At 39.4% G+C, this 25,910-nt stretch overlaps 1 protein-coding gene across 1 annotated transcript in view; it reads right to left on the reverse strand.

The window, feature by feature from the left end:
• Positions 1-2,103: 2,103 nt before the first annotated feature.
• PLA2R1 (phospholipase A2 receptor 1) overlaps positions 2,104-25,910 on the reverse strand; it is a 72,919-nt gene continuing 49,112 nt past the window's right edge. The window contains exons 18-30 of the mRNA XM_074967423.1: positions 22,966-23,030; positions 22,465-22,568; positions 19,085-19,227; positions 17,652-17,769; positions 16,540-16,673; positions 15,786-15,930; positions 11,682-11,920; positions 10,533-10,701; positions 8,220-8,360; positions 7,196-7,312; positions 6,293-6,469; positions 4,127-4,156; positions 2,104-3,992 (exon numbers count right to left, since the gene is read on the reverse strand). Coding sequence (XP_074823524.1) covers positions 3,775-3,992; positions 4,127-4,156; positions 6,293-6,469; positions 7,196-7,312; positions 8,220-8,360; positions 10,533-10,701; positions 11,682-11,920; positions 15,786-15,930; positions 16,540-16,673; positions 17,652-17,769; positions 19,085-19,227; positions 22,465-22,568; positions 22,966-23,030 — 1,800 coding nt within the window. The 3' untranslated portion in view covers positions 2,104-3,774. The remainder of the gene's footprint in view (positions 3,993-4,126; positions 4,157-6,292; positions 6,470-7,195; positions 7,313-8,219; positions 8,361-10,532; positions 10,702-11,681; positions 11,921-15,785; positions 15,931-16,539; positions 16,674-17,651; positions 17,770-19,084; positions 19,228-22,464; positions 22,569-22,965; positions 23,031-25,910) is intronic.

Genomic DNA, 25,910 nt, shown 5'->3' on the forward strand with positions numbered 1-25,910 from the left:
ACTTTTTCTGCAGAAAGAAGATCCAGGATGTTCCTACATGATTGTATCAGGAGTAGGAGGTGAGGGGGGTGAAGAGAGACCTTATTCCTCTGTGCAACCATCCAGGAGCAGGGCACAGTCTAACCGTCATAAATTTGAAGATTTGTCGTATTTACCATTTAATTTTTGTTCCAGTTGGAACTGTTTAGAAGCCAGTTTATTTTATTTGTTAAAATTATATTGGAGACCTATTCAGTAGGTTGAGAGGTTGCCTTTTTTTTTTTTTTTTATTTAAAGAGCTTGTCAAAATTAGCAGCTGCCTAACGAAAAATAACATGCATTAGTAACCCAAATACAAAGTAGTAGTAAAGGAGGGATTTTTGTTTCTCACTACTTGGGCCTTCTTGGATATGTATATATGTTAGAATGGATATTACAGAAATAAGAGATGATCACCTGTAAGCGATCCACTCTGATGGAATGCTTACTTTTCCTTAATCATTACTACTGGTCACTCCATTATAGAAGCATCAGGAAGTTACAGAAGAGTTAAGACATAGGAAAAAAATCCAAGAATATCAAAAGTGAGTCTCTAATTTAAAGCGAGGTAATACTCTCTAGGGTCTTTTAACCCCCTCCCTCATTTTAATTAAATATTTAGGATCTGAATCTAGACTGAAGTCAATGTCTGCATAAAGCCAGTGGAAACTGAGGGTGTTCAGCATGTCCAAGGCTCAGCTCCTTATGAATAAGCCATGAGGAAGGATAAAATCTGCCTTCACTAGTGAAACTGAGAACTGAAACAAACATTTTTCATTTCAGACATAAAGCCTTGATAAAGAAGATATTGTGCCGAGAGTCAACAAGTAAAAGTCAGACAGCAAAAATTTTGAGGTCGAAGGTGGATGTTCCAGTTGATACCAGAGAGAGGGGAATCTAAAATCGGATCTTTTCCGATGTCCAAAATGGACATTCTGATACAATTTTGCTTCTCAACATTTTCAAATTATTTTGTTTTCATTCCAGTTTGGAACAAAAACAAATTCTGAAACTTTGGAAGTTGTTGCAAAATGAAATTGTCATCCTGCCGCTGATTCGAATTATAAATTAAATTGATATACGAGCAAACATCATCCTAAGGGTTCAATTCTGCACCCACTAAAATCAGTGGCAAATACTTGCATTAACTTCAAAAGGGAGTAGGAGCTGACCCTGTACAATTCCTTATAGGTAATACCCTATCTGTTTAACTTCTTAAAACAGTTAACTTTAAATGAGTTGGCTGCTCTTATGTATACCACTGCCATCTACTGGCTAGAGTAAGACCCGCCTATGTGTTTGTAATCATGGTTAGATTCCGATCTCACTGTTTTACAATGAGATTACTCCTGATTTATAGTGATGTAAAGGAGGTCAGAATCAGGCCGGAAGTTTCATGGGGCTGGCCTATAAAGTTAGTTATACTATACCCAATACTACTAATTGCTAATGGAGGTTTCACTGTGGCTCAGGAAGAGACCTGTGTTTTTTGAGCACAAGGTTGAGAGTCTTGTTGCTGAAGGTGGAAAATCCAACAGTGTAAGGCTGGGGGAAGATGGAAGTAGCGCAGGAGTGAAAAGCGACCACAGCTTCCCCTCTGGCTGAGGTCCCATTGACAGCGCATCTCAAGAAAGAGATGTGGCCAGGGTGGTTAGAGATGCACGGATGCTGTGCATTGGAGGCCCCAAAGGAATTAAGTCTGCCTTCAGTCTCGAAAGTCTAAAAACAGCACGGTAGAAGAAAATTGCCTACCCTCTTTCCCTCCAAGGGGATGGGCTGGCAGAGCAAAGTGCAATGTATACCTTCCTGCACCAGCGCTGGTGAATCCACACAAGGAGAAGGAATGACTTTGTGGCTGGTGAAATAGGTGTGATTTAATTGCAGTCAGTGTTTTGTGCCTGCTTCTGTCAGTGGTGAATTTGGTTCAAACACAATTTTAATATAGGAAAGATTAAGGAGGAAAAAACTACATAAGAGCATTATTTTTTTTTGTACACTATTTTAATTTTCCAACTGAAATAACAGTGAAACAAATTGCCAATATCATCAATATTGGTATGAATCAGAATGAAAATGTGTTCACCAAATTTTCGGATTAGGAATAATACAAAACGCCTGTGATCCAGGAAAAGCCAGTTAGAGGAATGGAAACAGAAGTTTAGAACAAGGATGAACAGAAAGCACAATCAACACTTATAGTCCTGCGTTAGTGTGAACTATAATTATGAGAATTAGGTGGTGTAACAGTAATTCCTTATGTAAGAGAAAAGTAAAGGAAGTTCTTACCATAGCTTGAGTGAAACTGATTATAATCAGTTTCTTCATACAGACACTGACTAAAAAAAAAAACACGATCAAAGCAAGGTGCTTAGTTTGTTGCAGAAACCGCCCCACCCCAAAACAAGTGTGTTATCTCAAAGTTTAATCTTTAACAGATAACTAGGAGTAACTCCTGTTATTATATTAACAATGTGAAGAAGTCAAAGTCTGTACACCATGGCAAGTTTTAAGTATTTAAATTTAACAATAAGGTAGGAATGGTGCACTGAACTGGTCAATTCTGACACACCCAATTTTTTCCCCATATTTTTATATTTGCAAAACAAACAAACCAAATAAAAAACTAACCCCTCCCCAACCAACCAAAAAACCCCTAAACAAAACAGGCAAGCAAACCAACCAAGAATGGCTCTATTTCTCCACATGCTGGAAATCTACATGGGGTATTCCGATGTCTGAAAAATGATACTAGTGTAATTCTCTTTGTACAAAACTGGGTATTAAGCAAAAGATTCTTGTAGTAATTTGATTATTTTTTAAGTTTCCTGAAATCAGGGCAAAAATGTAATGTTAATTATGGCCAGATTTTGCCTCCTGTGTAAAATAAAATGCAACAAACAACAACAAAATACACAGAAGGAACAAAGCTAAGTGAAAAATCTCTGCTGCCTTCAGGCCATAGGGTTTCTGTTTAAATGTCCCATGTAGTATGATAGGTTTTGCAGGTCCTGAGATCTCTGGGCCTATCCTGAGGATCTTCAGGCAACTGGAGAATTCTAGGTTCTCTCACAAGGGAAAGACTCACCATGATTCTCCTTGGGCTGATCATTTAACAACACTGTATTGAATCAAAATCAAATTAGAACAGGTTTCCATCCCAGAGCCTGATCTGTACCACTGAAGTCAATGGAGATTTACTATTGACTTCAATGGGAGCAGGATTGAGCCCTGTGTACTTGAATCTGTAAGAACAGAAGAGGCAAGCATCGTGGTTTTTGCATCATCATGGATTGTTCAAGGAGTATCACTCTCTATCTAGCAAAGCTTCAAAGGAAACCTGTTCTTAATCAGCAAACCCATTTTCCACAGGGGTTTCCAGGAATGGTGTGCAAACCTACCCGAGTTAACGCTGATGGGCTGATGCTGTGAATTCCATATGTTTCCTGGTTCTAACCCCTCTCTGCCCATTTGTGCTCCCTAAAAATCTGCAGAGGCCTTATTGCAGAGAATTCACACACAGAAGCTGCCACAGGAGCAGAGGGAAGGGACAAACAGCTGCTACTTAGGCTTCACTCCCCTTCTTTTTGACAGATATTTGCTCCTTTGAATGGTTTTTCCACTCTTCATTTTGTCCATTGCAAAAAACTGAGGTGTGATCTGGTCCTAGGTAGTAACTAGTTCATAAAATGAACTATTCTGTAGAATTTCTTTGTGTTATCTGTATTAAATGCAACTATTCTGGTCCTTCTTGCACCATTAATTTTCACTATTTCTCTCAAGATCAGAAATGAGGATGCTTTCTTCCACAGCTGGATCTTCAGAGTTCGTTTGTGAATAATATGGATTTCTGAACCATCGTACTCTACTGAAGAGACTGCTGTTCTGTTTGTACAGGCACCACAGAAATGTAGAAATAATAGCCACCATCACCAATGTCAGCATTACAGCTAGAGCTATGATCCCACGGTGTGATGCTAAAATGAAGGAAGAAGCAGAAGAAAAGTTCTATAACAATGAAAGAAAGTCACGTCATAAAAATAGATGCAGAAAATGTTTTAGCTTCAGTATTTCTGATAAAAATATAAATGTATCACATAGTAGAATTTACCTTTTACAGTTTGCACTGTTGCAAAGATATCTGAAACAGAATCCAAAGTTAGCATGAAAATTATTCAGACAACTTATAAAAGTTAATGTACATGCTTTATTGTAAAGTTGCTACTTGTGGGGGAGGGGACATACTTTATAACAATAATGGGCCATCCCTGATTTAACTTTATTGATGTCAATAGGAGTTACAGCCCACTGGGATAAATATGGCCTGATGCATCATTTTAAATTCCTTCACTTACCAAAGTGCATGTGAGATAAGCACAGTCTAAATATGAAGGAGCTAAAGTTCAGGAATGCTCAGTTATGGTTTGATCTGCTTCTGCAGAAGTCACTGGATTTTGTCACTGGATTTTTGCCCTTTTCAGTGGAAGCAGGATTGGGCCGCTACTGGGTGAGGGTGTCAGGCTCTAATACTTTTAAGTCTTTTCTATTCGTACAGTGGAAAGATGGTCTTTTGGTTAAGGAATGAGCCTAGGAATAAAAAGATCTGAATTCTATTTCTGGTTCTCCCACAAATTTCCTGGGTGACTGTGGCCAAGTCCTTCTCTATAGGGGGGAAATAACATTTACATACCTCTAGGGGAATTGTGAGGTTAAATTGATTAATATTTGTGAAGCACATACTATACTACTGAGTGCCATAGAAAAGTCTATGCATAAATACTTGGACACAACTTTCAGTCACCCATTTGATCTATATAAGAACTGTAGCAGCGTAGAAATCAAAGGTCTAATTTTTCTATTTGCCACCTGCTTTATGAGTCAGCTGTTTCATGAGGAGAAAACTTAGAAGATTCTACTACTTTCCCCAAAATATATTTGGTACAATTTAATGTTGGGACACTTTTATTGGGGGGGAGGGGGCACAAGAGAACCTTGCAAAATTATCACAAAACTTTAACATTCCCATCACATCAGCCTTGGTGATTGTGAAAAAGGTAGTGATATTTACACACACACACAAAAAAGAAAGAAAGAAATTCTCACTCTGGACAAGTAGGGGAGCACCATTACACAGGCCTGGTTTAAGACTAACTAGCAGGGCTAATGCTGATTTTAGTACTCTTGGGTGGGCCGGCAAAACCATTTTTTCATGTAATGTAATGATTCCTGTCCCCTGTGACTACAGAGTAGCACAACGTGTCAGGCCAGACTTGGTACTTTGGGGAGGATCAGTGAGATAATTCTTTAGGATGCCCTACATTTCATTTCATATAAAAAAAGGAGAGGGAGAATCTCTTATTGTACAAATGGAAACTATTGTCTGTGCAGTTTCCAATACTCTAAAGTGTTTCAAAGAACAATTTTTCGAATAAGCTAAGAGTTTGGGGGGTACTGGAGGCTTTTGTGCATACTCTGGTGAACTTTAGCACTTATATAGGAGCACTGTACAATCTACTAAAGAAGTGGCATAAAGTAAGTAAGTAAAGTAATTATTAAATATCCCCATTTTATAGGGGGAAGACAAAGACAGACAGGTTAAGTGACTTGACCATGGCCACAGTGGGAGTCAGAACTAGGATTAGAGTAAGGGAGCTTGCTTCTGTTCAGTCCACTATCCTAGGCTGTCTTTCACACTATTTAGCAAGCTGCTCTTGTGGCTGGAGGCCACGCAGGCTGCTCAGCAGAGGAGCGGACTCAGCAGTCTGAAAAGCAGCTACAGCAGCTCTAGCACGATTAGTAGCAGTGCCCATTGTTCCCTGCAACTACAAACTGGTCTGCATCCCCATCAAAATAAGGTGACCACAACTAAGGATTTTATGGGTCCTACAGGCCAATTTTGAATGGCATTAGGGAGAACCAGAAATAAAGAATGATCTTTAGGGAGAAAAATCAGTGATAAAATTGCAACCTTTGAAGTTAGTTCACTTCTTCAAAGCTATGTCCATGAATAAAAAGGGACAAAAATTATGTATAAAAAATGAAATATCCTTTATATTTATAGACTATCAAAATCAAGTGAGGCCTACAGGCTTCATGAATGCAAAGTCCAGTTGTGAAGAGGACTGCAGACATATGGGAAACTGAAGGTGCAATGGCATTAAAGGCCATTAACTGAACACCATTTCAGAGGAAGCCTAAAGTAAAGAAAAGGGGAAACCAGGGGAATATAAAACAATGTTATAAAGAGATGGTTATTTTCTTTCACATAAACACATACCTGTATCCATTTTACATACAAATCCCTTTTTCTCTCTGCAGGGAGATAATTGCCATACTCCATCTGTGGTCCTCAAAGCAACACAAAAATTCCCTTTGAGATGATCCAAGTCAGGCTCCCTGATGCCCCAGTTTGAATAATTTAAGGGAGAACCATCAAGCCATGCTACTGTGTCATCTAAGGGCAAAAATATTTAAACATTGTGAGGTCTGTGTAATGTGTGTTTAAATACATGCTGAACAGGAAAGAATGAGGAGAGGACAACTGGATAGGGGGATTCTGGAGAGCCAGCTCCCCAAAAATATGGGCAAAGTTATCTTCTCTGATATGCATTGCAGGAGCTTCTTTTGTTCCCTCCATCTCCAATTCAGGAAAGCATTCCTATTCAGGAAACCACTTGCATGTCTCCTGAATATTGATGGACTTTAGCACATTCTTGTGTGTTTTCCTAGATCAGAGCCTCAGAGAGGTAGCCTACCTGCCAGGAGCAGACTGCATATGGGCCCAGCATTGAGAAACCTGTTTCTCACAACAAAAACAGTGCCATCCATTATGAGCAGTTAAGGTGTGGGCAATGAAACAGGATGTGTCTCTGTGCTGTGGAGTAGAGTGGTTGGTGATGTGGAGGAGGAGGGAATCTGTTCTGCAGTAACCAGCCATCCTGCCCCGGAAAGGAATAAGGGTATTATCCTTCCTGTGAGCCAGCCATTATAGTGGGACACAAGCCAGAATGTTCCAACTGAATGGTCATAGCTTTAACAGCTACAGAGATAGAACTTTGTATTTCAGGTGCACCCTAAACTGACAAAGACATCTGAGATAAACAAGTTGAGTGTTCTGGTAAGTGGTTGTCAACGCTAAACTAAGAACTGTACCATCATATTAATGTATTCCATTACTTACTGTTCGCAACAAACTGAATGTTCAACCAAATCCTTTGGACAGAAGAACCAAAAGGGTGCAATTCTTCCAGAACAAAAGCATTTTCATCTTCATCTTTAATAGTTAAAAGATTAGATCCTGCAGATGAAACATATATACCAAGTTTCTTCATTGTTGATCATGTTCAGAACATAATTAAACTCTATTCACCTAGCCTTACACAGTGGGAAATCTACTCCTCCAGCTGTAATCGCAATTCACTCTTCTCAAGATAACTAATGTAACCCCATGCTCAGGATGTCCCTACACCTCCGACTGCCAGAAGCTGGGGCTGGATGACAGGGGATGGATCACTCGATAATTGCCCTGTTCTGTTCATTTGCTCTGAAGCATCTGGCACTGGCCATTGTTGTAAGACAGCATACTGGACTAGATTGACCATTGGTCTGACCTAGCATGGCCGTTCTTATTTTTCAGTGGAGCCTTAGGAAGTTAGTTTTCCAATACCCAAAGCAATTCAGTAGGTGTGGGCACCTAACTCTCTTAGGCGCCTTTGAAAATTCCAGCCTCTCTCTTTAAACAAAATATTTTTGTTTCATTCTCACACGCCACATGGAAGTTACATTTCCCACACACGGGCTTTTGCTACAGAAGAAACAACACCTGTTGCATGGTGTCAAAACTTAATATTGTGCTTCAAAAGTTCAACATTATGCATAGTTATGTTAGAGATTTTAAGTTATGGTTACACTACATAACTTCTAAATTTACAATGCAGGTATAAATTTGAAACTGTCAGACTGTTATGAAACTAATCACAGGATCTTTACAGTAATCTGAAGAGAAAAATAATTGAATTTTATACAAATGCAACGAAAACTTTTATCATGCTGTATTTTAGAACATTTGTTAGTTGTTTTAGTTAGCTACAATATCATCATCTTCACTCCCATATAAAACAGGCCACTATTTAAATAAGTTATTTAAAATGTTCAGAAGAATACATGACATTTTACTGCTGTAAAGATAACTAATAACAGATTACCTTGCTTTTTGCAAAATTCATATGCTGTATCAAAACTTGTACTCTCGAAAACTGTGGAAAACCTGTAGCAATTGCTTCTAAATTTTATCCAGGTGACATTTTTTTCTGAGCATAAGCCTCTGTATTGAATTAGTTTCTTTTCTGTGACAGAAATAACATTGTAGGTTTAATGGAGTAACACAATATATTAAGAAACATCCCACAAATCATTTTAGAATAATACTAGCAATAATTTTACACTTGAGAAGCGTACATGTAAACTGGTAATTTTTTTACTGTATTATGGCATGGAAAAATCTTTCTTTATTGTAAAAATCATAACGAAAAATGGACACTTGACTCATCCACAGTTTAGATCTATTTTTTTCTCTTTTTTTGCATAAAGCTAAATTGAAGTAAGCTATTCCTAAACCCAAATAAGATAAATTAAGGAATACAGCCACATAAATACAATCATTCTGACTGATCCTGCTGCCTTTCCTCACCCTAGATGCCATCTGGTGAGAAATTAGCTCAATATATATTTTTTAAAATGGACAATAGATCTCATGCTACTCCCATTGAAGCCAATAGGAGTTAAATGGCAGCGGGACTGGGCCCTTGGATAGGGTAATGTGGTCCTGTGTTGAAGGAATGTTTAAAGGACACTGCTTAGTACTGCAAAGGACTCAGCAGAGACAGTACCTTTAATTCAATTAAAAACTGTTAGTTACTTTTGTATAACCACTTTTGAGGCACCATTTTAAGTATATCACCAGTGTTGTTAAATATGTCCTTCTTGTTTTCTAGGCAGTGCAATATCATTTATGATTCAAGAGAGTGAAAACAGGATCTCGGTATTTGGTCTTATTCAAAACCCCCCTCACACAGTAAATTGCCTGGAACTCTCTTTACCTCAGGGCTAAGACATCCATGGAAGGATTTTAAACTGTGGTTTGGATCCAGGAAATCTAGACAAGAGTCTACTCATTTCTAACTGATGACCACCAAATCATCCATGCTCAGTGAATTTTATTAAAGTGTATTATACTTCATGCTAAATCTAACATTTCTCATTTGTTTTTTCCAGTTACAAGAAGGTGTTTTCCTTTCTCCCATTGGCCTGAACCCAAAGTCCAGGTTTGTTTTTTTAATTTAGTTTCACACCAACTTTTAGGCACCTAAAGACCACTGGGATTCACAAAGCCTGAGTTAAGCCCCTATACAATGAATGGGGAGAAAACTGGTACCTAAGAATGGGATTCACAAAAGCCAACATACTAGGTGGCTACTCATCTCAGCAAGCCAACGGAGGCCAAGGTGTGCTAAGGCCTGCTCCTCTAATGGAGTTAGGGGTCTAAGTGTGGGCTGCAGGGAAGTGCCTCCACCTGCTTCGCATTCTCAGTCATGGGGCCAGAGAGATCGTGAGTATGAGAATGACTCTGTGGCCTGGTAGTTAGAGCACTCACTTGGGAGGTGGGAGGCCCATGACCCAGTCCCGTTGAGCCACAATGGAACAGCTTCAACAGGAGAGACTGGGAACATCACATCAGAATATCCAATAGCTTAATGCTCAGAACAAGCTCCCAAAAGACAGGAGATTGCTGTTCACATCCCTTCTCCTCCTCAGGGATCTCCCACAACCCAATGGTCTACACCAGTGCTTATGAGGTGTAGACTGCTGCTGCTCATTTTGTGTGAGCTAGCCTATGGCGGCTTAATCCGATAGATAAGCTCTGAGCACGTTGACTAGATCAGGCCTTCAGGTAAGTTATGCAGAGGAACTCCTATCTTCCTCCAGTTAGTGCATGACTCTGGGGCTTAGGCATCTGGGACATCTGACATGGGGTGTCATGCACATGCATAGAGGCAGAAGAGTAGGTGCCTAGGGAACTTTTACTGCAGTAATTTAAGCACCCAGTGAGTTTGGTGGCACCTGAGCAGGAGTTTGTGAATCCCAGTAGGGCCTGATTCTGGGATTTAGTCACCTAAAGCAGTTTTCAGGGTAACAGCCGTGTTAGTCTGTATTTGCAAAAAGAAAAGGAGTACTTATGGCACCTTAGAGACTAACCAATTTATTTGAGCATAAGCATCCGATGAAGTGAGCTGTAGCTCACGAAAGCTTATGCTCAAATAAATTGGTTAGTCTCTAAGGTGCCACAAGTACTCCTAAAGCAGTTTACGTCCTTTTGTGAATCTAGCCCTAAATACTTCTATATTTTATAATAATCAGTAGTCAACTGTGAATCAACATACTTCTGTTCACATTCTTCCATAGACAATGTGTAAAACTAAATTTCTTGAGATTTAATATAAAACTAAACCATGACTTACCAGTTGGCACATGACAAACTGCTCCTTGTAGAAGTCTTTCACAGGTAGCACTTTTCCACTGCCCATTAATATCAATATAAACACAGCTGCCCAGTGACTGTGACTCCTCGTCTCCCCAGAAGGTAAACAAAGACTTGGTACCATCTGACCACTCAAAGTTAAGCCCATTCTGCCAAAATAAATTCAGGATTATTTCTCTTTATGTGTTACTGTCACATAAGTGGCTTCTTCTTTGATATCCTTTCCATGGGCTGGCAAATCTGGCTTTTCCTCCTCCAAGGCAGGGCCCTAACTAAATGATGCAGACACATTCCCAAGGACCATTACTATGTAATTCTGCAAGATCCTTTCTACTACAGTTCCTGGCCAATGGGAGCTGCGGAGGCAGCACTCAGGGCGGGGGCAGCGCACAGAGCTGCCTACCTGCTCCTCCACCTAGAAACAACAGGGACAGGTTGCCGCTTGTGGGGAGCCACCTGAGGTGAGCACCCCCCAGATCTAGCACCCTGAAACCTCTCCCACTCCCCAACCCCCTGCCCCAAGCACCCTGCCATATCCAAACTCCCTCCCAGAGCCTGTGCCCCAACTCCCAGCCCTGCAACCCAACTCCCTCCCTCTTGGTTAACTGGAATTTTTCACTTACCAGTACGCCCCATTCCCCCAACATGCTGGATAAAAAAGCTTTTACTGTACTAACTGAACCACTGTGGCAGCTGACCATGAATAAAGTAGTTATCTGGAGCATAAGTATACCAAGAATGAAGCCAAAGCCACTTCAGTGGTCAGCTCACAAAAGGCTTTTTGCCTGTGAATGTTCTTCTCTCTGCCTTTAAGCTTCTTTTCAGTGCTGGGACTCTAGCATCACACCATGCAGTGCTGACACCACACTGATTACAATTTATTTGTATGTTGTGTTACAACTAGAGATAAGCCCAAGCCACATAGTTGAGTTTTGCTTCAGGATCCGAACTTCTCCCAAGTACAGGGGTATTCAGCTTGAGGTTTTTGCTGCAAGCTCATCTCTATTTACAAATGCACCAATTTCAAGTGAATACACATTTCCTTTTTTTTTTTTCACAGCTTGTTACCTTGTTACTGTAAAAACTAATCTTCAGTATCATATTCATATGCACAGACTCCATTACGTACATCTGAAGTAGACAGTCCAATCCAGTGGGCATATCCTAGTCTGTTTACAATGACCGTGAGGAAGGCTTGGTGATAATGGTCCGTAACGCTGACCAATTCAGTTCCATTTGCCATGCAGGTTTTTAAAGCAGCAAACCAAGTCATATTCCCACGTATTAGTTTATATGTTCTGTTTCCATATTCTAAAGTATCTGGTACTGGATACATCTCAGATGCATCTATGGCATGTCTGGACGTATCTGCGACAAACAGAAAGAAAAAGACAAAATATCCAGTATTTTCAGTATCAAACATTTTCCTTTAACAGACAATATTTAATAAATTAACAGTTCTCAAAGCCGAATGACTATCCTTGAAAACAAATGTAAAAATCCCAAATCTGTTAGTTCTTCTAGAAGCACCCCTGAGACCATGTCAACACAACAAACAAACACACACACGACTCTTGTTTGAAATCACAGCAAGGCCAAAGATTGAATTTGTGTGGAAAATGAATGGATTCAGTACACAGAGAGCAAGGCTTTCTATCCACTCTCAAACTTTGAATTTCAACAAGAATTCAAATGGGAACTAATGCCAGTGGGCCTCAATCCCAGGGTAAAGGCATGCACCAGCTCAGTGATGCTGTTTTACAGTGATGTTTTGAGTGTAACCTTAGAGGGTCTCATTACACACCTGTTTAATGGGATCTCCTTGATCTCCCACTGGACTGAGGAACTGGAGTAATCCAAAGGTTTACTTATCTGCTTATCATGCTAATAAGAGCCTGGTTTTGAATTGTAAAAAATACATATTTTGCACAGAGTGAGTAATGTACATATCCAACTGTGAGGTCTTTTCAAGGAGAGAAAATTGTGCATTAACAATCTCAGAGTCAAAGATTAATCTAAATAGTACAAAGACTAGGGGGTGCCTTCAGAAATTAGCTGTAAAGAGCATCACGTTGTGACGGGTTGGATCACAGAACCCCCCTGGGGCTGCCAACTGATGTGCCAAAACTACTTCTGCCCCTGCTTTCCCTGCCAGCTTAGGACTCCAGCACCCTGTCTTGTTAAGCCAGACATGCCAGTCTGCTCCAGCACAGACCCAGGGTCTGAACCACGTGCCCCAAAGCTGCAGACTTAATTGAACGCAGCTTAAGAAGTGTTCCTGTCTTTAACACTCAGATACTCAACTCCCAATGGGGTCCAAATTAATTAACCCAGAGTATGTATTAATACCGGAGGTGGGGGGGGGGGGGAGCTGGTATAAAGCTTATACAGGGTAAACTCATAAATTGTTCACACTCTATAACACTGATAGAGAGAGATGCACAGCTCTTTGTTCCCCCCCCCCCGGTATTAATACATACTCTGGGTTAATTAATAAGTAAAAAGTGATTTTATTAAATATAGAAAGTAGGATTTAAGTGGTTCCAAGTAGTAACAGGCAGAACAAAGTGAATTACCAAGCAAAATAAAATAAAACATGCAAGTCTAAGTCTAGTACAGTAATAAAACTGAATACAGATACAATCTCACCCTCAGAGATGTTTCAATAAGTTTCTTTCACAGACTGGACGCCGTCCTAGTAAGGGCACAATCCTTTCCCCTGGTACAGTCCTTGTTCCAGCTCAGGTGGTAGCTAGAGGATTTCTCATGACGGCTGCCCCCTTTGTTCTGTTCCACCCACTTATATATCTTTTGCATAAGGCGGGAATCCTTTGTCCCTCTGGGTTACCACCCCTCCTTCTCAATGGAAAAGCACCAGGTTAAAGATGGATTCCAGTTCAGGTGACATGATCACATGTCACTGTAAGACTTCATTACCCACTTGCCAGCCCACAGGTATACAGGAAGACTTACAAGCAAAACAGAAAGAAAAGGAGTACTTGTGGCACCTTAGAGACTAACAAATTTATTTGAACATAAGCCTTCGTGAGCCACAGCCCACTTCATCGGATATAAAATCTCCCCGCTGTGTTTTCCGCTGCATGCATCCGATGAAGTGGGCTGTGGCTCACGAAGGCTTATGCTCAAATAAATTTGTTAGTCTCTAAGGTGCCACAAGTACTCCTTTTCTTTTTGCGGATACAGACTAACACGGCTGCTACTCTGAAACCTGTCATTAAGTAATTGTCCTGGTTAATATGCTGTGTTTCTGTGTGACATCCCCAGGCAGATTAGCATCATCAATGCCTAGCCTGTTTGATGGCCCATCAAAGGTCATTAACTGTACAATGAACCCATTGAAAGGAACCAGTGAATATACCTTATGAGTCAGCAAGGCATTTGGTATCCTGATGGACAGAATTCTAAGGCTTTTCCATGCCATGTGCTGGGCACCTTGTGTTTGGGAAAAAGGAAGTACAAGCCTCATGGCAAAAGAATATAAAGGGCAGCTGCATCATCTCCATTTTGTCTTCATTCCTGCTTCTTCCCTCTGGAGTAACTTTTCTACAATCGAAGCTCTGAACAAAGAACTAAATGACCCATCCCAAGAAGAAAAGCTATGTGTAGCCCTAAAGTTTGTCTCTTTCACCAAGAGAAGTTGGTTCAATAAAAGATATTATCTCAGCCACCTTGTCTCTATAACAAAATTAACATCGGACATATTAAATGGATTAAAAGCTGGCTAAATGATAGGTCTCAAAAAGTAATTGTAAATGGGGAATCAAACGGGAGTGTTTCTAATGGGGTCCCACAGGGATCGGTTCTAGGCCCTATGGTATTTAACATTTTTATTAATGACCTGGAAGAAAACAAAAATCATCACTGATCAAATTTGCAGATGACACAAAAATTGAGGAAGTGTTGAATAATGAAGAGGGCAGGTCACTGATACAGAGTGATCTGGATCTCTTGGTAAGCTGGGTGCAAGCAAACAATGTGTATTTTAATATGGCTAAATGTAAACATATACATCTAGGAACAAAGTATATAGGGCATAACTTACACAATGGGGGAATCTCTTCTGGAAAGCTGTAACTCCGAAAAAGATTTGGGGTTCAGGGAAGATAATCACCTGAACATGAACTCTCAGTGCAACACTGTGGCCAAAAGGCCTAATGCGATCCTTGGATGCATAAATGAGAATCCCAAGTAGGAGCAGAGAGGTAATTTTACCTCTGGATTTGGCACTGGTGTGACTGCTGCTGGAAAACTGCATCCAGTTCTTCAATTCAAGAAGAATGTTGCTAAACTGGAGTGGATTTAAAGAGCCACAAGAATGATTAAAGGCTTAGACAACATGCCTTATAGATAGTGATTTACTCAAGGAACTCAATCTATTTAGCTTAACAAAGAGACAGTTAAGGGGCAACTTGATTAGAATCTATAAATACCTACATGGGGAACAAATATTTAGTAGTGGGTTCTTCAGTCTAGCAGAGAAAGGTACAACATGATCTAATAGCTGGAAGTCGAAGCTAGACAACTTCAGACTGGAAATAAGATGCAGAACTTTAACAGCGAATAATTAACCACTGGAACAATTTACCACGGGTTGTGATGGATTCTCCACCACTGCCAATTTTTAAATCAAGATGGGATGTTTTTCTAAAAGATACGCTCTAGGAATTATTTTGCCTGCATTATACAGAAGGTCAGACTAGAAGACTACAATGGTCCCTGCTGGCCTTGGAATCTGTGGAAAAAAACCAACTATATTAGGTCTTCTAGTCTATCTTCCTCTCTGTGTGGATTGTTCTCTACAGTACTTTTTCCTGAAGTTTTCTATAATCCAGTTTTACAGGTCGCATACTGAATCTCATTGTCAGTAGTTTTTTCTGATGGTTAGTCTAAATTTTATACCATTACTCCAAGTTATGCATCACCCCAAATACCTGCTCCCCTCCGTGATCTAAGATATGCAATGTATAGCCAGAAGAAAAAACCAAAGATAATACTCTTGGTATTGATCATGTAGCAATGTTGATTTATCCAAAATATTACAGATAATTTGTAGTTTTAGGCTGTTGACATGAAACCGTGTAAGAGGTAATTTACATTCCACGGTTTATAAAGAATGTATACAACATACCACAGCTGAGAGAGAAGAAAGTGAGCAAGTTAATTAACAATGGAGAGGGCTGAGAGTGAGAGTAAAACAGAAACAAATCCTTACCTTGAGTCTTTTGGCAGATAAAACCATAATTTTTCTGACAGCTTTCTAAGTACCATTTTCCCGTAAAATGAAAATTAGGGTTATTTGATACCAAGGTACACAACGGAACTTGTTCTTGGATATTAGCACTGTTATACCTCTGACCCTGTAATAAACATGTATCATGATAATGAATGAACACTGCCTAAAAACTAATATATAACTCTTAACTGATTAAAATAAAAATCATTACAAGAGAAAGCACGCAGAAGATTAACCAGCTGACAGTCACTAAACATGAACATTCTAATGTACATCATCATAATTAAAAATTGAAACATCATAATGAAAACTTTGCATAATTCAGTTGAAAGAATGTGAAATCAGAACTAACTAAATATTTCTCTATGCATAAAGCAATACACTGCACAGTACACTTCATGATAATTTTGATTCCCCAGTCTCTCTGGAGCAGATTTTAAAAACTGATTACCACTTGTTATGCCTCAAATTTTGTGCTTGTAAAGAGCTGTAGGAGTAAATGATGGGATATGTGTGTCTACCCAACTGAAGGTGTAAATCAAACAGCTAGATGTCTACAGAGGATCATTTTTGACCACATTTAATTGGACCTATGAAACTGTTCCCTCCATTATTAGGACGTGCAAAAGTAAGCCCATGTTGAGGCCCTATCAGGCCCTATCCTTTTAAAAAAATCACTGATTATTATGTACAAAACAACACCTCCCCACGAAACGCATTTCATAAAACTTACATGAACTATTTCAACCACTGGAAGCCAATTGGAATATACCTTCGGATGTTCATTCACCCATTTTCCATAATCATCACTCTGCAGACCTATCCAAACACTAGTCTTCTGTCCAAACAGATTCATTGTTATAAAAGCTGCAAAAAGAAAGAATGAATTTTAACACATAAGTTATTGTAAGCCATTTGGGCAACTCTCTCTTTATAGCCACAATTAGCACATTAAAACAAAGGAAAAACTTAATTATCAGCCAATGCCATTTCTTAGGTATTGTCCTTATTAGAAGGAAAGAGCATTAGCAGCATTTCATTTCCATGTAATTTTAAATTTACTGGTACTGATTGACTTCAGTGGGGTCAGGATCTAGACCATTACCTAATTAAGGTTGAAGAGGTTCCCATAGCAGTTGGAACAATTTTAGTTTTTTGATGCGACTGTTTCACTGAAAATGCATTTCTCCACTGTAGTTAAAAATTAGACTGTGTAACGTAAAGCATGAAGGCTAGATTTTTAGTTCAACTAAAAAAATTTTTACACACATGACAAATTTTAACCTGGGACTTTTTTGAACAGGGAATATAAAAAGTGCCAAGCATACAGGTGTTTCTTAGACTCCAGTTTGGACTGGTCAGTGTATAAAAAGCCAATCTAATATAGTGTAGATAAGACCCAATGAACTGTATTCATGTAACAAGGATACTAATTTTTCATCATTACCACCATTATTTTTAATTAGGTAGATTTTACAATATTATAATGTATTTCTAATATAGGAATTTTATAAAGCAATCTTTAAAAATGTACCCCTCTACCTTTGGCATTTCTAATTCATGTATCACCTTTGTATGTATGCACAAAGTTTTGTGCAAACGATAACTAATCCTCAAAATACACTTTTGAGGAACACAAGGAAATATTACCCCCGTTTCATAGTTTGAGAAACTGAGGAAAGGAGATTTTAAAGAGATTGTTCAAAGTCACTTGAGAGAGTTAGTAGCACAGCCAGGTTTGGAATGTGAGTGTTCTTAATTCCTAGTCCTGTAATTAAGATTATGCTTTACTTCTTAATAAAACAAATAAAATGTCATTGTTATTATAATGCAATACAGTATTACCTTGTTCTACTTCATTTTCAATAGAAGCGAGTGACCCATCCTGTTCACTGCAGAAAGTCTGGGCAGAGTACCAGTTCATCAGATGGTCTGGATCCTTTGGAATTTGTATCAAAAAACACTATTCCCAAAAGCAAAAAATGTTTTATTTTTTACATTTTAAAATGTGTTTGGTGATTGTTAAAGGTACTGTATTGACAGCCCTGAAGACTATAGTCTTCTGATTACCCACAGAATAGGTACAACAAGGACAATGGCCTGCCATTGTGTTTGAACCCTAAGCAAGAATGACAATCATTTCAAAGGGAGACAGAGCAGGGCAGTGCCCATGCTCTTTCAGTTTCTAAGGGGTTGTCTACACTTACATTTTATAGCACTCTAACTTGCTGGCTCAGGGGTGTGAAAAATCACCCCCCTGAGCGCAGCAAGTCTGAGCGCTTTAAAGCGCTAGTGTAGACAGGCTCCGAGCGCTGGGAGCGCTAATCCCTGCGTGGAGGTGGATTACCAGGAGCGCTGGTGCGCAACCACACTCGCACTTCAAAGCGCTGCCACAGGAGCATTCCCGGAACAGTGCTTTGAAGTTTCCAGTGTGGCCATGCCCTAGGCCTCTCTGCCAAGACTGTCAACAAGAGTGAAAAATCAAGATCAGCTGGGTCATGAATATTGTGATGTGGTCATCTGCCCACCAGGAATTGGGCTGAAGCCATCAAATCAATTCAAACTGGCCACTGAAAAGTAAACATTTATTTACATAAACACATCTCTTCTACATTCTTGGTATTAATTTTCAGTCACAACTGATCAGGGATGGATTCAAAACAGTTTAAAGGTGAAATGTTCCTTGGGCCAAAATTACCCCTGAAGCCAATGGAGTTTAATCAGGGATGAGTCTGGCTACCTGTCTGTCCCTGGGTTACAGAATCCACAGGTTTAATATAAACCAAAAGAAAATTTTACCACTGCAACTCTAGTGTGTGAATACACGTAGGTTTATAATCTTTTCTGAACATTATTGTAACAACATGTATAGGAATGTGACAATTTCTGAAGGAAAAAATGCAAGGCTCCATTTAGCACAGTCTTCTTGTCATAGTGAAATCACATTCCTAGGCAATAAAAGCCTTCTTAGTGCACGTGTCTTAATTGGGCCACGGGGTATGGAACACTGAACATATGTGACACAAAAACACGAGTAACTTCACACACATTTTACTCAACAAAGTTAAAACATTCTATAACTTAAATGGGACCACTTGTGTATAGAAGTACTGGTCAGCATAAGCATTTGCAGAATTGGGGCCTACATTTATATGCCTAAAAAGCCTGTTGTCAAAAGGGAAAACAATATCTTCAATAATCTGTAATATCCTTAAATAGTCCACTCACTATCATAAATTTGTATGGGTTTTGAAGAAACAAAAATAATTTTTTTTAACCTTGAATCCGAAGTATAGCCATCCTTTGGGACATATTCCTTGATGGTTCTGGTCTTTTAGAATTTTTCTCTCTATTGTCCATACAGTTTTACGCTTACAAATAGAGGGAAGAGAAATGGTACAGTTTTCATCACCCCAGAGTCCTGTGAAAAATAATTATAGAAATTATGTTAATATATTCATGTTAGAAAAGCTGCTATGTACATCGATTTGATGACTAAAAATTACTGTTTCTCAGATGTTATTGTTAATATTGCTATAAAGTTATTGACCAAATGACACAAGGCCCTACATTCAACTCAGTGGTATTTCTCTGTATGTCTTTCTATATTAGAGGTGGCCAAGAACTGGAATTTACATTCCACTGGAAATACTGACCTTTTCAATTTTGTTTTCATTCTGAATTGGAACAAAAAGCTGAAATTTTGAGATTTGCTGTGAAATGAAAATTCAGAAAATAACTGATTTGGACCATTGAAATATTTTATTTCAATAGAGCTGAAGTGTTTTGTTTCTATCATTTAAATTAATTTAGTTTTTATATTATATTTTACAATAAATATTAAATATACTATTTAAATATTTTAATATAATATGAACATCTAAACAAAAGGAATCAAAACAAAAATATTTCAGCACTATTGAAGTGAAACATTTAGACTTATTTCTGTTGAAAAATTTTGTCAGAATAAACATGTTTCCGCTAACCATTTCAATTTCAACAAAACTGTCAATGGAAATTTTTTAACCAGCTCAAATCTGTATGACACAACAACTTTTGAAAACTGAATCTGTTCAATTCCCAAATTTCAAAATTGGAAAACCAGAAAAGTTTGATTTTCACTAAAATTCAACCCACAGACTTCCCATTTGGTGCTGGAGGTAGAGGAAGCTCCCTGTCGCCCTCTGCTGCCGTCTACAAATATCAGAGACAGAAGCTTACTTGAGGGCTACACATTTCCTTGCTTATGTAGGTTGAGCTGTACACCATTCTGAGGCCCTTGCCCCCACCTTGGCCAGTTCCCCAAGCTGGGCCTCTTGCCCTTCGTCCCCCCGCCAATCTGGCCAGCCAGCCCCCACCTCCAGGCAGGCAAATTGCCCCTTTCACCCCCATGTTATGCCCCTTCCCCCTCCCCAAGCTCCTTGATGACTCTCTGGCCAGGCCCCTTCACCCTCACCTACATTTACACTTAAGCTGGATAACACACAACTTGAATTACATGAGCAATGAAGTGTGCAACTCTCTAGTGGCAATTTATTGCTGAGAATTATACAACATAGAGGGGCTGATGCTCAGAGGTGCTGAGCATCAGCAGCTCCTTGGGGAGTAGCAGGAGTGGAGCACCAGCTCAATTCTGCTACTATGCTCTAAAATCTTCCTGATTGTGTTGGTAGACTGTGATGACCCATACTAGAAAATACAAAAGAGTAAATAATCACAGGGTCTCATTTCAAACTCACCCTAAGAGTCCCATTTTGTCTGATTTCATCTGTTCTCTTTCTTGTAAGCTCTACTAAACATCTTCACTTTTGGCCCTGAGGACAGCCATGCTCTCTCTCAAAACACAGCAGTGCCTTGGTTACTCCATGATGGAGCAGTGGATACTACCATAGTTGATGCAATCCATGTGTCCCTCTGATAAATAGTAACACCACTTGCCTACATATTTCACCTTTGGTTGCCCTCATTGTCACTTCAAAACACTGCTTCTTACAAGGTAACAAAACTACACAACTTCGCCACTCAGCCTGCTCTCAACACTGAATCTATTTTGACAAACAGCAAACATCCTTTTGGTTGACACCTGGAACTTACAGTATTGCCAACCCCAAGCATTCAAAAATTATAAGTAAGGTCCCAAAAAATCATGAGATCATTAAAAATAATACATTTTAGGTTCTTTTTAAAATTTGACTTCTGCTTTTTGAGCCTAGGGTGCACCTAGTTACATTTTTTAGCTTTTCTCCACTGCCACAGGGGCTAGAAAGCTAATTTAATTTAATAAAAAAACCCAAAAGCTGAGACTCTTAAGTCACCAAATGACATCAGGAGCTGGGACTTTAAGAAAAACACCCAAAAAAGTGAGTTTGTGTGTGTATGGGGGTGGGGGGATGAGAAAACCTGGATTTGTGCTGGAAATGGCCCACCTTGATTATCATGCACACTGTAGGGAGAGTGGTCACTTTGGATAAGCTATTACCAGCAGCAGAGTGAGTTTGTGTGTGTGTGTTTTTTGGGAAAAGGGGGGGGGGTGAGAAAACCTGTATTTGTGCTGGAAATGTCCCACCTTGATTTTCATGCATGTTGTAAGGAGAGTGGTCACTTTGGATAGGCTATTACCAGCAGGAGAGTGAGTTTGTGTGTGTGGTTTTTGGAGGGGGGTGAGGGGGTGAGAGAACCTGGATTTGTGCAGGAAATGGCCCACCTTGATTATCATACACATTGTGAAGAGAGTGGTCACTTTGGATGGGCTATTACCAGCAGGAGAGTGAGTTTGTGTGTGGGGGGCGGAGGGTGAGAAAACCTGGATTTGTGCTGGAAATGGCCCAACTTGATGATCACTTTAGATAAGCTATTACCAGCAGGAGAGTGGGGTGGGAGGACGTATTGTTTCATGGTCTCTGTGTGTATATAATGTCTTCTGCAGCTTCCACAGTATGCATCCGATGAAGTGAGCTGTAGCTCACGAAAGCTCATGCTCAAATAAATTGGTTAGTCTCTAAGGTGCCACAAGTACTCCTTTTCTTTTTACCCAATATCACAAGTTTCATGATCAAATTGTGAGTTGGCAACACTATAATTTTGATTACAGTAGCAAGAATATAGATCCAGCTAATGATGTAAGGAGCTTGACAAGGGAATAACAAAACATTGTACCAACAATCCTTAAGCAAATTGGCTAAAGAACCAAAACCAAGCTAGAGCACTGAGTTAGTAAAGTTTTGGGTTGGCATAAATACAGTTTACAAAAGTATTAAAAACCATTACTAAATCAATCCAACTCATTTGGGATGAACAACTGGCTGAAAACTGGCAGTGCATTAGCTTTACTGCTGTGAAAGAAAAATTTCTAATATGCACTGAAGATTCATTGTATGATTGGATTATTTATAATTTTGATATTAAAAATTTGGAACTTTTAATATTTGTTTTTGATGCTTTGAGTCAGTCTCTGAGAATATTGCTTTGTTCCAAATAAGAGTGTCACTGTCTAGCGTCCACTTACTGGGAAAAAAAAAATTAGATTGTGGGTTATTTTGCATGTTCTAGAGAAATATAAACCTCAATCTAATTTAGTAATAAAATGTGCAATAACCCCTTCAGGCCCGTAAAATGATTAGTTTTGTATTAATGCAACAAAGGGAAATGTAATATTGACCTGTCTGTGATGAAATGAAGCCACATCTTTCACCTTGTGTGCGCACAGATCTTTCTCTTCCTTCATTCCAGTTCTCATATACTAATGGTGACCCATCTCTCCACCTGTATAGAAACATTAAACATTTAGTGATGTTCTCTTCTTTTTTCCCACCCCTCAAATTGCCACTACATTAATAAATGCCACCAAACAGACAGGGGATAGAAAATGCCCCTTAATTAGCTCACAAAAAAACCCTATTCACATTGTTGTGTTATATCCATTATAGCCCTTTCAGTAGAAATACTGTTAAAATGGGAAAAAACAGTAATAAATTCTGAATTACAGCCTACTCCCGACAACCTAAGTGGATCCTTGACACCCTATGCAGTCATAAAACACAGTTTTGTTTTGACAAACTGAAGGGCAACTTGTAAACAAGATCTTTCCATTAAAAATAAAAATAAAATAAAAGACAAAACAAAACAAAAATTCCAAGCACACACTTAAGTACATTCTTACCGAAATCCATCACTAGATACTTCAGAGTGCAATCCAATCCACCAGCGTATGTCACTTTTTGATAGCTGTAAGAATTTTTTTTACCGGTGTTTAATTACATATATTTCTCCTAGTAAAGCATAAACAAACACCTAAGGCCCAGTCCTGCTCCCACCAAGGTCAACGGGAGCAACATCAAGTCCAAATTCTGCTTGCCTTAATTTATGTGAGTAGGCCCACTGACTTCAGTGATACTATTCATGCAAAGACAGCAAGATTTGGCCCTGAGTATGCAATTTACAGAGGATACATTGCCAATTTTAGGATTTATAGCTTGTCTGTAAAACTTTGCTGTGGCCTGAAAATTGCTACACAGGTCTGAACCTGAACTTGTTTTGTTTATTTAAGATATTTAAAAAAAAATCAGGTAATTTATTTAACTTATAAAATGCAAACATTGCCTTTTAGAATTCTTTTAGAATTAAAATAGTGGTAAACAGTCATTACAGTTTGCAAATTGGTTACAGCACATTTTTAACGGCTTTCTTATTACAGCTTACGTTACAGATTTCAGAGCGAGTGAGGTGTTCCTTTTAATCCAGAGAACGGATACAATACAGACAGCAACAATGTAAGCTTCTACTCACTGCCCTACCAACATGTCTCTCCCCTGAACTGTGGGTGGGGACCACTTCTGGGGTGACATGATTGTTGAGTGTTTATAGATAAGGCTACATTTTAGTCACAGGTATTTTTAGTAAAAGTCATGGACAGGTCACGGGCAATAAACAAAAATTCACAGCCCGTGACCTGTCCATGACTTGTACTATATATCCCTAACTAAAACTTGGTTCGGGGGTGTTCTGGGGGCGCTGCGGGTACACGGGTGTGTGTGGCCCAGGACCCCCGCTGGAGCTGGGGAGGGGGGTTGGTGGGGCTGGCAGGCTCCCTACCTGGCTCCGCATGTCCCTGCAGCTCCTTGGGAGAGGGAAGGCCAGGGGGGCTCTGCGCGCTGTCCCCACCATGAGCTCCGGCTCCGCAGCTCCCAATGGCCAGGAACCGCAGCCAATGGGAGCTATGGGGGGTGATGCCTGCAAGCAGGGGCAGCGCGCAGAGCCCCCTGGCCCCTCCATCTAGGTCAGGAGCTGCAGGATCATGCTTCCAGGGAGCTTCCCCCACCAGGTAAGTGCCACCCCGTACCCCAACTCCCTGACCTAATCCTGAGCCCCCTCCCACACTCAAACTGCTGCTGCTCGCGGCCCAGGGACTGCCCGACTGTTCGGACAGTCCCTGAGCCAGCCGCACTGGCAGCTGCAAAAGACACAGAGCGGAGGTCACGGAAAGTCACGGAATCAGTGACCTCCGTGACAGACAAGCAGCCTTATTTATAGACATTTAATCCTTGGCCTCTCTGTGAGACAGCTAACAAAGGAAACAATTGGTTTTAAATGTGCACAATATTGAAAAAGCAGTTGGTGTCAATGAGAAGTAATTAGTTTTCCGATAAAGATTTTCAGTCCATACAGTCAGTAGTAGAGCAGTTGGCCATATTACATTTTGGCCAAATTCTGCTCTCAGTTATTGATTTTACTAGGATTGCTATCATCAGAAATGAGAGCAGAATTTGGCCCATTTAAAAAAAATATAGAAACTCCTGATGAGAGAAGGAGATTAAGGCATGAGATCAGTCTCGTGATTTGCTAAATATGGAAAAATTTTAACTAACATTCAGCCCAGGCTGTGTAGCTTCAGGGATGTGCTGAGGCGTGGAGTTTCAATTCTCCTTGCCACATCTTGAAATACCTTCAAAAAAAGTTTCTCATGCCTGATTGTGATCAGTGAAAGGACCGCATTCATTCCATTCAAACGTTTTACAACTTTAATGATAGCAGGAGCAACTACCACTGAAGTCAATGGTAAAACTTCCGAATGACTTTGAAGAGAACAGGATTAAGTCCAATGTTTCATGTAGAAGCTACTATAGCTCAAGAACACTTGGCTATACGAGGCTTTAAAACTAGCTGGAGCTCAGTGTAGACAAGACTCTGATGGCCAGAACTGTTTTTATAATTGAGGTTTAGTTCTGCTGCCTGGAGCCTTGTCCACACTGCAGCTCCAGCTGGTTTTAACAGTTTCATGCTTCCCCAGTGCAGACAAGGCCTGATTGGCAAATAGTACCCAATCCTCCAAGTTGCTGAGTGCCTCCTGTGAGATGCTGAGCAATCTTGACTTCTAACTGAAGTAAATATGAACTGAGGGCACTCAATACCACATGGGATCATGCTCACAATCCGACATAAAGCCAGTGAATTAAGTTGAGTTACTCTAGATTGATTATATACGTTAAATTTACATGAATAATTTAATTATAGTTGAGAGCAGAATCTGCCTTTTTTTTGTAAACACAAAATTGCAAATCCTCTTTTTTCCTAGATCCTTGAAGGATATACTGGCAAAGTCAGTATTACATGCAACGTGACTTTAAAACTTGTCTTATTCTTTTGACAAACCATTAATAAATATCCACTATTTGTTTTTAAAATGAAAAAATGTTATTTTTAAAAATGGTTAAATAAATGCATCTTCATATAATCATTTTGATTTATCATTTTAAAAATGATTTTAAGTCAGAAAAATATTTTGTAAGTGTTATATATACTTCATGAACAAAATATATATTTTAAGTAAAAGCAAGTTATAACCACAACAGAGCATAAACTATAATATGAAGCAATAGACCTGGTGATTGAAGCATCTGCTGTACAACGTATACAAGGATAAGATGTTCTTTCATTACAACCTATCCCTGTTTAAATCCATTTTCAATATATTTTGCGCGAAAATTCTCACCGTCTACTACAGATGAAAACAGACTCATAAGTCATTGAAAGTGTAAAAAATTATATTGTATTAAGAAACAATCTGCTTAGGTTTTTATTTTACTTTTTAAGGTAAAAACAGAGAGG

The sequence above is a fragment of the Natator depressus genome, chromosome 11, assembly GCF_965152275.1.
Source record: "Natator depressus isolate rNatDep1 chromosome 11, rNatDep2.hap1, whole genome shotgun sequence".
NCBI classification, from domain to species: Eukaryota; Metazoa; Chordata; order Testudines; family Cheloniidae; genus Natator; species Natator depressus.